This window comes from Penicillium paradoxum (genome assembly GCF_028828445.1).
Source record: "Penicillium paradoxum strain IBT 22861 chromosome Unknown utg000003l_segment0_segment0, whole genome shotgun sequence".
Classification (NCBI taxonomy): Eukaryota; Fungi; Ascomycota; class Eurotiomycetes; order Eurotiales; family Aspergillaceae; genus Penicillium; species Penicillium paradoxum.
In genome coordinates, this window is record NW_026643181.1 from 3,335,526 (window position 1) to 3,351,993 (window position 16,468).

Consider the following 16,468-nt stretch of genomic DNA (forward strand, 5'->3'; position numbering starts at 1 on the left):
CACGTAGGAACCTAACAGGTATTTGCACGTTCAGTGTGCACCTTGGCAACGCATTGAACTCGTTTACAGTGGGGTTGGTCTGCAGCTAGGAAAATTGCTCCGAGCAGTGGCCAGTGGTAATGTCGGAGAACGCTTAGGCACTCAAAGTGGGGGAGGTGACAATGAGATTATTCTCATCGGACGGGAATGCAATCTTCAGTATCTTCAATCGACGTAAATAATAGATAGAACCTGGAATATACATCCATGGACTCCGTACGGAGCACTCCGTACAGACGTATGCATCTATACATGGGACCCGAAGGAGTTATCTACCCGGTAGATACATGTAGGTACTGTATACCTAGGTAAGCGCGGTAATGCCCGTATTATCTCCTGTATCGTATACCGATGTACGTCATTCATCGCCGGTCATTCTTCAACTCCACCTCCCAGTCCAACGGTTGTTTCAGCGATTCGAGGCCAGCGTTGTCACAGCGGGAAAAGATGGTATGATCTTGATCGGACTGTGGGAATATCGACACTTAGATCTAACCTGTCTATACCGATGGACACCTTCCCTCTTGATAGAGTAGAAACGACTTGTGAACTCTGGGACTATACTTCAAAGGAAACAAACTGAGAAATCACCGGCTTGCCTCTTTGGAACTTGCCTTTACCGCGCTTGGCTCGCTGAGCATCATTCAAACCCCCCAAAGTCTCTGCTGCATGAAGTATCCCCTTGGGCTTTTTTTTATTTTATTTTAAACGGCAAAAAACCCCTCCATTCAAAACCCTGTGTGTGTGGGAACCCTCTTTTTTTTCGCGCGCTTGCCTGCATAAGATCCTCTGGGCCGACCAGCCACTCACGTTGCATCTAATTAGACCGAATAAGCAGAGCCTAACTATATGTTGTATACCTTGAAGATGAACGAGTGAGCTCCAGTGGGAAAAAAAAAAACTAAACCAGTCATGGATCGATTCACCCAATTTCCTACTGTCAACGATGACGGTGATGCTGTTCATATCATTCCGTGGCAGATGAATGTCCAACTCCCCTCGGAGATATTTCCTTTGTCATGGGCAGTCTTGCTACGCGCATTTACGACCGATGACAACCCGGTCTTTTTATTGAACGGAGCACCAGTCAAGGTAGATCTATCTTCTCAAACGCTCCAACCAGCGGACTTGGCCGCTGTATCAGATCTCTCAGTCAAGCATACCGCCGTGGTGTTGGGAGATCCGCTGTTCAGCGATGACAGAAAACCACCGGCGTTACGGTGGGCCCTGGACCCCATAACCCAGTCAGGAGCTTTGTGTGCGACCGGAGGCATGAACGCAGCTTTCTTATTTCAACTAGGAAACCAGCTGAAGCAGATCGTGCAAGCACTGGCTGCTCAGAAAGGCATCCAGGTAACACTGGGTGCCACCGAGGTGCCTGATCTAGCGATTTCAAATCCCTCACCTTCAACGCTGCCAGGGCCTCAACTTTTGCATGAAGTTGCATTACGTGGGCTCCACGATGCAAATCATGCTATTGAGTTTCTCGCTGCGGATGGCAATGTCCGTTGTTTGTCATATCGTGACTTGGACCGACTCTCCTCGAATCTGGCGAGTGAAATAGCTTGTGCTTCGACTACTCCCAATGGTGTACAGAAAGTAGTGCCGGTACTTCTACCCCAGTCCGTGGAATTGTACATATCGTGGTTGGCTATTCTGAAGGCTGGCGCAGCGTTCTGTCCTTTGAACGCCGATGCACCGACAGACCGCATCGACTTTATCTTGCAAGATGTGGCTGCATCTGTGGTAGTCACTAATGACGCTCTTGCAACACGGATATCACCGAAAGAGCATATCTCTGTCCTTACTGTGAATGATCTACAAACAAACACCCATAGCACAGATCTATGCTCAACTGGCAGCACTCCCACTGATCTCGCTTATGTCATGTATACATCTGGTTCTACGGGCCGCCCCAAAGGTGTCGGGGTGTCCCATCTTGCTGCTACCCAATCACTTCTTGCTCATGATGATCTGATACCCCATTTCAAGCGCTTTTTGCAATTTGCATCCCCTACTTTTGATGTTTCCGTATTCGAAGTCTTTTTCCCGATGATGCGAGGGGCAACCCTCATCGGTTCAGAAAGAGAGCACATGTTACTTGATATCTCCCATGTGATGACTACAATGAGAGTTGATGCCGCTGAGTTGACCCCAACGGTGGCCGGAGAGTTGCTGTGCACTCGAGCTGCAGCTCCATCTCTCCGGGTACTTCTCACAATCGGTGAGATGCTCACCAGGCATGTGGTTGACGAGTTCGGCCAATCCGAGGGCCGCGATGGCATTCTCCATGGGATGTACGGGCCTACCGAAGCAGCAATCCACTGCACCGCTGCCACCCACTTCCAAGCTAACAATCCCGTGAATATGATTGGCAGACCATTTAAGACAGTTTCTGCATACATCATGTCACTTCCCTCTGATGATGACCCGTCCTCCAAAGACCTTGAAATTCTTTCACTGGGCCAAATCGGAGAGCTTGTGGTGGGCGGTCCTCAATTGGCAGACGGATACATTAATCGACCTGAAGAAAATGCCAAGGCGTTCATCGATAGTCCGATGTATGGCCGACTTTATCGCACGGGAGACAAAGCCCGCATGCTCCCTACCGGAGAGATTGAGTGTTTTGGGCGGATTTCCAGTGGTCAAGTGAAGCTACGTGGCCAGCGGATAGAGCTGGGGGAGATTGAGCACGTTATCACCAGGGCCTCTGGTGTTCGCAGTGCTGTAACCATAGTTATTGACGGGAACTTGGTTGCATTTGTACTGATTGCCGACAAAGAAACGACGGACAGCGGCCTCCGTGACATTTGTCGTCAACTACTCCCTCGGTTCATGATTCCTGGGGAGTTTGTACTCGTCGATCAATTTCCTCAGCTTCCCTCGGGGAAGATCGATCGCAAGAAACTAGAAGCCGATTTTGTCCGCCACCGTAGCCTCACTCAGTCCTTTGACGACCAGCCTTGCCGAGACGAGAAAGAAAAATCTATCATTTTATGCGTTACTGGCGTGCTAGATCGACAGGTCTTGTCGACAGAGAGCCTGACAGCAGCAGGCCTTGACTCGTTAGCAGCGATCCGCCTTGCATCCCATCTCTTGGATGCCGGCATTCGCCTAGGTGTCGCCGATCTGCTGGAAGCTGACTCAGTGGATGCGATCTGGCAGCTTGCGACCAGCCTTGAAACAGAGACCCCAATTGAGGATACGCAAACGGCCTTGCAAACTATTATCCAGCTTGTTTCAGATGCAGGCACAGCAAGGCTAGACTCACTGGGTCTGAGGGAGCAGGTTTCGGAGATCGTCCCATGTAGCCATATCCAACAGGCCATGCTTTTGGAAACTATTCGAGACAACAAGGCATACTGCAATTGGATCGAGTTGGAGTTTGAGCCTTCACTTACTTCAACTTCGGTGAAACATGCATTTGGTCAATTGGTGGACCACCACGAGATCCTGCGCTCTGGATTTGTGGAAATTGGACTCAAAGATCACTTATATGGTCGCTTTACCTGGAATAAACTTGGAGAGCGTATTGCCGTTCAACAGGAGCTTGACTACAACGTGAGCTTGAATGAGGGTCATGATATCCTGAACCCTTTCCGAGTCCAGATTGTGGAAGGGAAGTATCATCCCCGTGCGCTTGTGCATATACACCATGGGCTCTACGACGGGTGGTCTTGGCAGCTCATCTTGAAAGATCTCTGGAGTATCTTGTCTAGGGAAGAGCTCGGTTCCAGAATCCCTTACAATCTTGTTACGAATTATTTCATTGAACACAAGCAGGACAAATCTGCCATAGAGTCCTCCGCCTACTGGCGCGATCACCTACAAGGCCTGTATCCTGCAACTTTCCCAAATTTCCATGAAGATATGGATATCTCGCCTGCCACTGAGAAAGCGACTCGCACGCTGGGATTACCCGTATCCAAACTCAATCAAGTCTCCCAGCACCTCCGTGTGAGTCGGCAAACCATTTTCCAAGCCGCTTTCTGCTATATCCTTTCCTCCTATCTTGGAACTAGTGATGTTACCTTTGGAACTGTGTTTTCAGGGCGCACTCTGCCCTTGAAAGGCATTGAGACTGTTCTCGGACCCTGTATTAGAACCTTGCCTACGCGTATGGACATCGACAAAATGCGAGATGTGACCGATCTCATCTTAGCCATCCACAACACGAACCGCAAGTCGCTCGAGCATGGCAATTTGCCTCTTCAAGATATCAAGAAGGCTTCTGGCATCGACTTAGAGCGCAATCTCTTTGATACGGCCCTCGTGTGGCAGGAAAGCATTTGGTCGGATGAACATCAGGGCTCCCTGTTCCGGGAGATCGGTGCCGGTGAATTCTTGGAATTCGCGCTTTTGCTAGAGTTCGAGCCAAGAGAGGAGAGCATCTTTGCTAGGGCAACTTATCAGAAGTCGGTGTTGCCATTTGAACAGGCTACGATTCTCCTCGAACAAATTGATTCTGTGGCTTCAATCTTGATTGACAAGGTCGCGCTGCCAATTGAGGAGATCCGATCCCATCTTTCGGTATCAACCTTATCTATTCAAGATGCAATAGCTCGCGAGGAAATTGATTTGCCAAACTTGGCATCTGGTGTCGAGATGATTGCCTCTACAGACCCGGATCGGACAGCTGTTGAATTGATGCTTTGGAAGCCGGAAATCCGTGAGCCTATTGTGGAAAGCATGACATATGGTCAATTGAACTCCCGAGCCAATGGTCTTGCCCACCTTTTGCTCCATATTGGAGTGACGAAAGCCGATCTTGTTGCCAATGACTTGACAATGTCTCTTGACTTTTATGTCGCTGTGCTCGGGGTTGCCAAAGCCGGCGCTGGTCTGCTTTTGCTTCCGCAGGCCTCTCCACGGATCATTCGTGATATTCTGTACACGGCAAAATCCAAATTCTGCATCGTCGATTCTATCACGGAAAACAATCATCGCCTGGGCTGTTTGAAATCGGTTCAACAGATTCACCTATCCTACTCGCTGGATGTCTATCATGAGTTCAATGTTCCCTGTATCAACGAAAAATCCGACGTTGCCTACGTTCAGGTGACAGTAAAGGATAATGATGCGACGGACAACATTGTCATCTCACGGCAAAATCTACAGAGCAACATCAATGTTCTTTCGAATATGTACCCAACGCTGGTTGGAGCGAAACTTTTATCATATCCCCAACGAACAGGTGGTCAGTTAGAACATCCTCTAGATCTTTCTCCTTTATTTCTGACAAAATACAGCATCAATATGCGAAGCATTCTTCGCTTGGCACAGAGGCATGGCACTGTGCTCAGCTACAGAGGTAATCATGACGACCCGCATAGAGCAAGTTTGTCAAGATATGGGCATAACACATCTTCACTTGCCCTCCATGCTGGCGTCTCGTATTGATCCACACACTGTTCCAAGCGTGGAATATCTGCTCTCTCAGGGTGGAGAAATTAATCATAAGCTCCATTGCAACTGGGCTGGCAGAGGTCTCTACCAAACGTACAGCAACAATGCTTTGACGTATGCTTGTACTCTCTGCCCCAATGTCCAAGCATCGACCCATGTTCAAAACATTGGTAGGCCTCTTAAGAACACATCTGCGATGATTATAGCAGAGGGAGATTCATTCAGTCTTCTTCCAAAAGGTGCTGTGGGAGAGCTATGCTTTGGCGGGGATCAAGTTGGACGCTGTCTCTCCGGCTCAGAGTCTTCATCGACTGGACAATTCATTGATCATCCTGATCACGGCCTGATCTATAAAACAGGCGAGCTTGGCCGGATGCTTCCTGACGGAACACTCATTCTTTACCGGAATTTTGGGCAAGCGTATGCTCGTTTTGTTGACATGGATGAGATTGATCGTGCTCTTGCGTCTTCTAGACTGGTTCAAGAATCCGTGAGCATTATCTTGGATGAGCATCAAATCGCGGTATTTTGGGTTCCCTCGGCAGAACAACCAGATTCTGGACAAATCGAGGAATCTACGAATGACCTTCTCAACGAGCTCAACAAAATTCTCCCTCCCTCTGGCCTTCCGTCGCTTCTTGTCCTCGTGGATAAGATAGACCTCACCGTATCTTGCAAAATCGACCAATCTATGCTCCGACAGCGGCTGGAACGATTGAGTCCAAAGGAGCTCGCGGTATTTTCGCCGAAAATGAACGCGAATGATACTGATGATTCTTTCACCGAGCTTGAAAAGATCATTTCTGTCGCGCTATCGACGGTAACTGGTACCGACCGAAGCAACATCCACAAGCACACATCTTTCTATAGACTGGGTCTAGACTCCCTTTCTGCGATCGCATTCTCGCGAAAGCTGCAAGATTCAGGGTGCGGAAGACTGGCTGTGTCAACAATCCTGCGCCATAGCTCTGTTTCTCAGCTTGCAGCTGTCATTGTTGCCACGAATGGGTCACACGCCGAACAGGCCGAGGTGCCTGGCCCCGCAAAAATGTTCGATGAAACTTTCATTCACCAAGTAGAAGATGAATTCAAAGCTGCAGACGCAACTGTTCAAAGTATTTACCCTTGCACTCCATTGCAGGAAGCCATGCTCGCAGCTGAGTCTTCAAGTCATTCAGCTTACTTCAACCATCTCTTGCTTCTTGTACGGACTGATCCCGAGCTCATGAGAGCGGCATGGGGTATGATGATACAAAGACATGACATCCTGAGAACGTGTTTCACGCATACTAGTCATAAGCAGTTTGCATACGCTCAAGTCGTGCTGAAGACCTCGGTTTTACCGTGGTCTTGTGTTGAAACTTCCTCACCAGAGCTTGAAAATACCATCAATGAGTGCAAGTCTCAATTTGAGGGTCTTCCTCCTGTGAACGCCCAATTGCCCTATTCGTTGACTTTGATTATCGATTCTAGCAGACAAAAGACACATCTCCTGCTGTCCATTCATCATGCACTCTATGACGGAGAAGCGATAGCCCAGTTGTTATATGAGGTCCAGTTAGTTCTTTCAGGCAAAGAACTACCTCCAAGCACACCATTCCAAAGCTTCATCAATTATATGACTTCTGTCAGTAATAATTCGTCAGATGACTATTGGGACCAGTACTTGTCAAGAGTTTCACCGACCCTCCTGCCCACTCCCAATTCTACAGCAAATTCAGATGAGTCGGCATCGCTACAGATTCATACATCACTGAACGGATCCTTTACATCTTTCAAACAACAATGCAAGGATCTCTCTATGACACCTCTAAATATCTTGCACGCTGCATGGGCCAGGCTTCTCTTTCTATATACCGATTCATCCGATATCTGCTTCGGTAATGTGTTCAGCTGTCGAACTATTCCTCTAGAAGGAGTAGGTGAGATAGTTGGGCCTTGTTTCAACACACTCCCAATCCGAATCAAATCCTCACCAACCGCAACAAACCGTGACATTATGAATTTGTCCCAGAAGAGCAATAACGGCATTTTACCCCACCAGCTCAGTCGTCTCCGACGCATCCAGCGACGTGTTTTTGGCGACGGCTCTCGCCTTTTCGATACTCTATTCATCTTCCAAAACAAAAATACTGATCTCGACTGCAATATCTGGGAACTTCTTCAGGACGAAGGTAACATGGGATTCCCCTTGATTTGTGAGATTGTACCCGACGAATCTACCGACAGTGTCCAAATATTCCTTCACTTTCAAGCGCTGTATATCCCCCAAGCCGTGGCAGAGAATGTTGTGCGGGACTTTGTGGCCCTCGTTGAGCATACAACTCAATATCCATCGGCTCAGGCATCCGACAAGCGAGTATTGGGTGCAGAGATCCCTCGAGTCTTTGAGCCAAAGATATCAAAGGCAAGCAACCCAGTTAGGTTCCTGACGAAATCTCGTCAGCAGCGCCCATGGTCACATCAGGAGGAGGTTGTTCGTGATATCATTTGCAACCTTTCTGATGTTGAGGTGGATAATGTGTACCACGAGACGACAATATTCCAGCTTGGCTTGGATAGTATCAATGCTGTTCAGCTCTCAGCCAAGCTACGTGGGTTGGGGTATAAGATCTCATCTGGTGACATTCTTGAGGTATTCCATATCCCGGCGAGTCGATTTTAGGTGTCAAGTTTGTTCTCAGGTTATTGACTTATATTAGGCTGCTTCTATCGATCAAATTGCTTCTCTTCTCACTTCCAGCGCGAAGATTGGCGAGGAAGATGTGTTTGACTTCGCACTTTTCCAAAACCAGCATTTAAGATCTGTTTGCACGCGACTTCAGATTTCTGGACAAGAAGTGCAAGCTCTCCGTCCCTGTACGCCAGTGCAAAACGGTATGTTGGCGATGTTCATGCATTCTGATGGTGAAGTTTACTTCAACCGAATGACCTTCAGATTTTCGGTACCGTTGGACAAGGAGAGGTTGAAGAACGCGTGGTCTCGCGTCATGTCTCAGCATGAGATGCTTCGAACGGGCTTTGCTCAATTGGATGACCAACAACATCCTTTTGCAATGATAACCTATAATGAAAGCAGCGAAATTCCATGGTGGGAGCCCTCGATTTCCCCAGCAGACACTTCGAACGTTCAAGCAAAGCATGTCTTGAAGAACCTCCATCAACCCCCTTGGAGAATTGAAGTCGAGGAAGCCAAAAGCACCAGTGTTATCCATTTCTCTGCATTGCATGCCATTTATGATGCTCAGTCTCTGGCTTCCATATTCGCAGACGTCAAAGCAGCATATGAAGGAAAGACCTTGGCTACACCCGCACCAGTCATCGCAACACTTGGACCGATTCTCCTTGAGAGCAAAACCCAGAGCGAGTCCGCACACAACTTCTGGAAAGAACTTGCCCCAGAAGTGCAGCCCTCAAGGTTCCCTGACTTGCATCCCATTCGGTCCCACAGGCGAGAACTGCTCACCACCTCCATCCGTTGCGCACGGCCTCGGAAGTTTCTTGAGGATTCTTGTCGAGAGATTGGTGTGACATTACAGGCAGCAGGACAAGCCGCATGGGCTCGCTTGCTCTCTGCATACACGGGTGAGTCCAATATCACTTTTGGAACAGTGCTCTCGGGTAGGAATCTATCGACTGCTGCTCAAAATGCAGTATTCCCATGTTTGATCACAGTGCCCACTCCTCTAAATATCGAGGGGTCTAACCAGGAACTTTTGGACCGTACCTTGAAGCGGAATGCTTTGTTGGTGAAAAATCAGTTTGCACCATTGTCGCATATTCAGCGTTGGGTGGGCAGCGACGAGCCCCTCTTCGATACGCTATTTGTTTATCAGAAGTTCACTTCAGATGCTATTAGTAGCGATGGATGGGATATTATCGACGAGCAGACGAAGATTGATGTAAGCAGAATAAGCAGCCGGCATATTTTTCAACATTATAGGCTTTAGGCTAACATTGTGCAGTACCCTGTTTCCATCGAGTTGATTCCGCACTTGACAGATCTTGAGATTTCGCTGAGCTACCGGAGTGATCTTGTCCCCACGGAGCAAGCAACGATCCTGTTGAGCCAGTATGACAAGATTTTGCAAGATACTGTACTCCGACCAAATTCATCTTCCACCGATCACAAGACTTTGGGAGGTCTGCTTTCTGTTACTCCCGCCAAAGAGGCATCGATCCCCGCCACCGTGACCTTGCTGCACCAATTCGTCGAAGAAAATGCCTTGAAGATTCCCGAGAGGATCGCGTTCGAGTTTGCTTCTGGTGACACTACGGGTGGTCTCCAGAAGACAGTCTGGACTTATCGAGAGTTCAACGAACGTGGTAATCAATTTGCGCATTTCCTGCAGACCAAAGGGGCTGTTCCTGGTGGAATCATTGGCATATGCTTTGACAAGTGCCCCGAAGCATCCATGGCGATTTTGGGCATCATGAAAGCCGGGTGTGCATATTTGGCCATTGACCCCGGTGCACCCATCTCTCGCAAGCAATTCATGTTGGATGACTCCAATACCAAGGTTCTGCTTTGCAACTTATCGAAAAAGAAGGAACTAGAAAATCTTTCTGGCATTGATGTCGAAGCTCTTGATGAGCCCGGACTACTTGGTGAAATGTCAAAAAGTGATGTCTCACTTGCCCGTTCAATCCAGCCAGATGATACTTGCTATTGTCTGTACACGTCCGGCACAACCGGAACACCGAAGGGCTGTGAGATTACACACGGCAATGCCATACAAGCGATGCTGGCATTTCAACGGCTATTCTCAGGACACTGGGATGAAGACTCTCGGTGGTTGCAATTTGCCTCCTTCCATTTCGATGTCAGTGTTTTGGAGCAGTACTGGAGCTGGAGCGTTGGAATTTGCGTCACGTCTTGCCCCCGTGATCTGCTATTTGAAGACTTGCCTGGCACAATTCAAAAGCTTCAAATTACGCATATTGATTTAACACCCAGTCTGGCAAGATTGGTTCATCCAGACGAGGTTCCGTCCCTTTGTCGGGGAGTCTTTATCACCGGCGGAGAAGCGTTGAAACAAGAGATTCTCGATGCGTGGGGTAAGCACGGTGTTATCTATAATGGTTACGGGCCTACAGAGGTCACTATTGGCTGCACCATGCTGCCACGGATGTCTGCCAACGACAAAGCCTCGAACATCGGGCCCCAGTTTGACAATGTGGGGTCATATGTCTTCAGCCCTGGCACAATAGCACCAGTCCTACGCGGTGGCATCGGTGAACTCTGTGTATCAGGGCCCCTCGTCGGAAAAGGCTATTTGAATCGACCAGAGCTTACCAAGGAGCGATTCCAGGACCTGCCTGAATTCAATGATCGCATCTATCGCACAGGCGATCTTGTCAGGATCCTACACGATGGGAGTTTCCAGTTCGTTGGTCGCATCGATGATCAAATCAAGCTCCGAGGGCAACGACTCGAGATTGGAGAAATTAATGAAGTCATCAAGCAAGCTACGCTCGAACTGAACGAAGTAGCCACCTTGGTAGTCACACATCCCAAACAATCCAAGGAGCAACTTGTTTCTTTTTTCACGACTATCACAACAGAGAAGAAGTCTCGCGCCATCAATGTCGAAGTCCGTTCCTCGGAAAATGATATTTTCCTACTATCAAAGATCAAAGATGCTTGTCGCACTCATTTGCCAGGGTATATGGTGCCCACACATATCATCCCGATGACGCGGTTCCCACTCTCTGCCAACAACAAGGCTGATATGAAGGCTTTAAAGAACATATATCAGGAGCTGTCTCTGGAGGACATTCAGAAATTGAGCTCGAAGACTATTAACGAGTCTGCTAACAGTGCCCAGGAGCACAAGATCATCTCTGTCCTGGCGAGATTTGTTGGTTCAACAGAGAAGATCTCATCATGGTCTAGTATCTTCGAGCTTGGTCTAGACTCCATTTCTGTCATCGCTTTCTCGAGAAATCTTCGGGAGGCTGGATTTTCTCAGGCTCAGCCATCAATCATCATGAAGTGTAAGTCGTTAACGTTGGGGGGCTCTGGCTTAAAGATTACTTGACTAAGAATTCATAGATCCCACGATCTCCGGGATGGCATCTGCTCTACAAGTGTCTAATTCATCTTCTGTGTCTCTGGAAATCATTCAACGAAATGCCAAGCAAGACATCGATGCTTTTGCCCATAAGAATTTCCACGCTATCGCTGAACACATTGGAGTCATTGATGGTGGCATTGAAAAGATTGCACCCTGCACTCCACTCCAGGAAGGTATCATATACCACTACTTATCAAGCAGCACGCCATTGTATTGCTCGTCCTTCACTTTTGAGTTGGACTCTGCAGTCAATCCCGAAATCTTGCGCACAGCTTGGAACCAGGTCCAAGCAGATGTCCAAATACTACGCGCCAAGTTTTTGCCATCTCCAGACGGCTATGCCCAAGCAATCTTAAAAGAGGATACGCTTCCATGGTTTTTTGATACAGTGAAGACCAAAAATGATATTGATGACTTGCGCAAACAGCGGCACAATGAGTGGACCATCCGGCTCGATAACCTTTCGTCCAACCTATGGGAAATCGGAGTTATATCTTCCCCTGAGGCATCAGTGATGTGCCTCAATATGTTCCATGCTCTCTACGATGGAAACAGCCTGATCCTGCTCCTTGAATCGGTTGCGCGAAACTATCTCAACCGCAGCAAGAGTCCCCAGTCAATCCCCAAGTTCCTTGACATATTACACTTAGGGCCTCTTTGTAAGGACCCTGCTGCTGAAACTTTCTGGAAAGAGCACCTTGCTGGCTGTCACGATCAAGCGTTCACTGAGATCGGCCAACTAGACAGTGCGCCAATCTTGCACAAGGCTCAACTGAATGCGACAGAGCAGGTCGACCATCTCCGACGATCTCTCAATGTCACCGAGCAAGCCGTTCTCCATGCCTGCTGGTTGCTCACTCTCCAGGAGCAGTACTCGTTTGTGCCACCCCTTGGTATCATTGTTTCGGGTAGAACGATCGATGTACCAGGCATTGGGGATGTCATTGGTCCTCTGTTCAATACCATCCCCAGCAACGTTCAACTAAATGGCTTGAAGTCTTGGGCTGATGTCGCTCGCCGCTGCCATGACTACCACGTGTCCATGATTCCCTTCCAGTATACTGCCCTACGAGACATTGTGAAATGGCTCGGGAAGAGTCCCGATGAGCGGCTCTTCAACTCTTTATTCGTCTTCCAGAGGGAAGACGATACTGATGAATCTTTGACAAAGAATCTTTGGCATACAATTGATTCAGAGGCTCAGAATGAGTATCCTCTGGCCTTTGAGATTGTGCGCAATGGCAGGCGATCCCTGACACTTACGCTCGCTGCAAAGAGTCATGCGGTATGCTCTGAACAGGCTCGGCAAATGCTATCCAAGTTTGAGCAAGTCCTTTCTGAATTTGCACAAGACCCGAACAGAGAATTATCCAAGACCAATGGTTTGTCTCAAACACAAGTTGTGACGAATGGCAAAGTGACCAGCCATCATGAACCTCTCAAAGCTTTGGAACATACCAATGACTCTCTGTTTGAATGGACCCCGCAGGCTTGCACAATCCGCGAGGTAATCGAAACCCTTGCGGGAGTAGATCCACAATCAATCAACGAACATACCTCAATCTTTGAAGTTGGACTTGATAGCATTGATGCAATCAAAATCTCCTCTAGGTTAAGCAAGGCTGGCATCAAGCTTCCTGTGAGTTCCATCATGCGCCATCGTACAGTGAAGGCAATGAACGAGCAACTCTCAATGGGAAACAAACATAGCCCTCAAGAGCCACTGTCACGGCTCAACCAGCTGGAAAATTCTTTGGCCAAGTTCCTCGGGGATGAAGGTCTTCTGCCTCCGGGCATGACTCGAGTCCTACCAGCTACACCTATCCAAGAAGCCATGGTAGCGGAAATGACTGCCTCTGGGTACAAGCATTACTACAACCACGAAATTCTTGAGCTTGGGCCAGACGTGGATATTGAGCAGATGGAGCGGGCGTGGAGGGCTGTCATTAGAGCCCACCCCATTCTTCGTACTTCATTTGCTCAAATATGGGATCCGCAGATTCCTGTTTCCTATGCCCAGATCATCCATGACGAGAATGACCCCATCGATCTTCAGATTGTCTATCTTCATGGAGTCTCGGTGCAATCCGTCATAGAGACCCAGTGTTCAAAAGCCCGCAGTGAGGTGGCAAGCTCTCCTTTGCTATCTATTCATATTACGGTGGATGGAGCTAAACGATATCTCATTTTGTCAATCGCACATGCCCTATATGATGGCTGGTCAATCAACCTGCTCCATGAAGATGTCGCCAAGTCCTACGCTGGTGCAGACTGTACTCGTCCATCGGCAGATGACATCCTAGAGCAGATCATCGCATCATCTGGCGATGAAGCTCTCAGGTTCTGGCGAGCAATGCTATCCAACTTCAATCCGGTGTCATTTCCGCCCATGAAGCACGCTGCAAATGGCTCGACGGTCGTCCATCGAGCAGAACAACCCTTATCCGTTCCATTGTCTAAGGCAGAGACGTTCTGTAAACGCCATAGTATAACGCTCCAAGCGCTTCTTGTGAGCTCCTGGTCTCTTGTTCTCGCCACGCATGTCAAGAAGCTAGATGTAGCATTTGGACTTGTCCTTTCTGGTCGGAGCGTGGCTGGCTCAGAGCATGTCATGTTTCCAACCATGAACACGGTTGCTATGCGGGTTATCCTTCATGGTACGCGTGCGGATTTGGTGAAATATGTGCAGGAAGCTCTCCTGGCGATGTCGGAACACCAACATTTCCCCCTTCGGCGTGCCAGACCAGATACAGGGTCGCACTCGTTGTTTGATACTCTCTTCATGTATCACAAGAGACCAGTTGAAAATGTCAAGGTTGGGTCTGGACAAGTTCTCTATAGATCTACCGGTGGAACAGCCGATGTTGAGTATCCTGTTTGCGTTGAAGTCGAAGGTGTCGGGGAGGATCTCGTTGGCCGGGTCGCGTGTCGGGGAAACGTTGCTGGAAATCAAGATACTTTTGCGCTCTTAGGGGAGATGGGGGATATCCTTTCGTCCATCATTGACGGCCCATTTGAACAAAGCGCTCAGTTCACCAACGAAGGCGTGAAGATTTGTGGAAGCCCGGCGTTCCAAGATGACTCTGGGCCAGTGAAAGAAATCGATGCAGTGCCCAAAGCACTCAATCAAGCGGAGTGGTCCCCTATCGAGTCAAAAATCCGGAGTGTTCTTTCAATCGCATCTGGAGTCCCGGAGAATTCCATTGACAAGAACTCCACGATCTTCGAGCTTGGTCTAGACAGCATCAGCGCCATCAAGGTGGCTGCGCTCTTGAAGAAACAGTCTGTGAAGCTTGCGGTTAGTGACATGCTCCGGGCTGGTACCATTGAGAACATGGCCAGAGCAGTCGACAACAACCAAACAGAGCTATCCTTCACAAATATTTTGAGTATCCTCCATGAAGCACTTGACAGCATCGATGTGATGGGACTACTAGAGTTGCACCGTGTGGATTTGAGACGAGTACAGAAGGTGTTTCCCACAACTGCAGGGCAGTCCTACTTCCTCTCGATGCACATCTTGAATCCGGAGGTGTTTTATCCAGAGTTTTATTACGTGGCATCACAACAATTGAGCCCGGAGATGCTTGATCGGGCATGGGCTCGGGTTATAGACCAAACTCCGATGCTTCGAACGGCGTTCGTGCCCACGATCGACTCGCGGCTTTTACCCTACATCCAAATTGAGTTTGAAACCGTGCAGATTCCTGTTATCTGGCATTCCAAGTTTGATCGACATTTAGTTTCAAAAAGTCTCACAAAGGAATTTGGGGCAGTCCCACTCGCGCTGCATGCCTGTCAGACAAATCAGGGAACGGCGCTTCTTCTGCAAATCCACCATGCATTGTATGACGCCGTTAGTCTGCCTCATATCCTAGACAGACTTGTTACACAATGTTGCCAAGAGGAGATTACGAAGCCGAATCCCGAACTTGGTCTCTCGCAGCTCGTGGCATTTCAGCATGTCCATTCGCCCGTAGATATCCGGCGGCAATTCTGGCAAAAGTATCTGGGCCAAATCTCAACAGCGGTAAACGGAGCAGATGGTTTCAGCCCGGTACAACGTTACTATCGACCGGGCCTGATGCTCAAGATGGCCAACGTCGAAAAGATTGCTAAGCGCCAGGGTCTTAGCGTTCAAACCATCTTCTTAGCAGTCTATGCTCGAGTGCATTTGCAGAACTTCGGTGCAGCTGAAACCGCAGAGCACGCAGGGTCCCACGGGCGGTTAATTGTTGGACTCTATCTTGCCAATCGATCCCATCCCATCGATGGGCTAGCCGAATCTGTGATTCCTACCGTCAATATCGTGCCACTACGACTGGATGACAAACTAAGCGATTCCATCGACTCCCTCCTTGACGCTGCGCGCAGGATTCAAACTGAGATCAATGAAATCAGCCGACCCGAATACTCTGGTGTTTCCCTCATGGAAATTACAGAGTGGACCGGCGTCCGGATTGACACCTGCGTCAATTTCCTGCGACTACCTGTGCAAGAAATGGACATACCTACCGACGGGAACCAGACAAAGTTTACTCTCGCGGCGATCCCACGCGAGGAGTTTGAAAGCCTTAGCGGGGCCGCTCCAATTTCCGAGCAGGACCAAGGCCAGATTAATGGCAATGGTTTAACGCCACCGGGGCCAGCCGAGAAGAACCCGCACCCAGAGTATCCAAGCGCTTCAACGGCAGCGATTCAACCCATCTTCCAGGTAAGAGCACGAATGCACATCATATCGGCATCTCCCGGTGATCCCTGCTCCCTAGCAATTGCTTACATCTGAACAGCCTACGATCGACGTGGAAGCGGCAATCCGCGATGGTGGGTTAGACTTTGGACTTTTCGCCCCGGAATCCCGGCTCGACCGAGATACAGCGGAGACAGTGATCGGCGCGATGCGACAAGAAATGTCTGCATTGGTGACAGGCTTCGAATTGATGTAG

At 48.9% G+C, this 16,468-nt stretch overlaps 1 protein-coding gene across 1 annotated transcript; it reads left to right on the plus strand.

Annotated features, from left to right (window-relative positions):
* Nucleotides 1–951: 951 nt before the first annotated feature.
* On the plus strand, nucleotides 952–16,468 carry sidC (nonribosomal siderophore peptide synthase SidC; the record flags this gene model as incomplete). Its single annotated transcript, XM_057174159.1, has 6 exons — nucleotides 952–5,236; nucleotides 5,289–8,080; nucleotides 8,148–9,347; nucleotides 9,411–11,442; nucleotides 11,501–16,236; nucleotides 16,313–16,468. The coding sequence occupies 6 exons, from the start codon at nucleotides 952–954 to the stop codon at nucleotides 16,466–16,468; spliced, it is 15,201 nt and encodes a 5,066-aa protein (XP_057034310.1).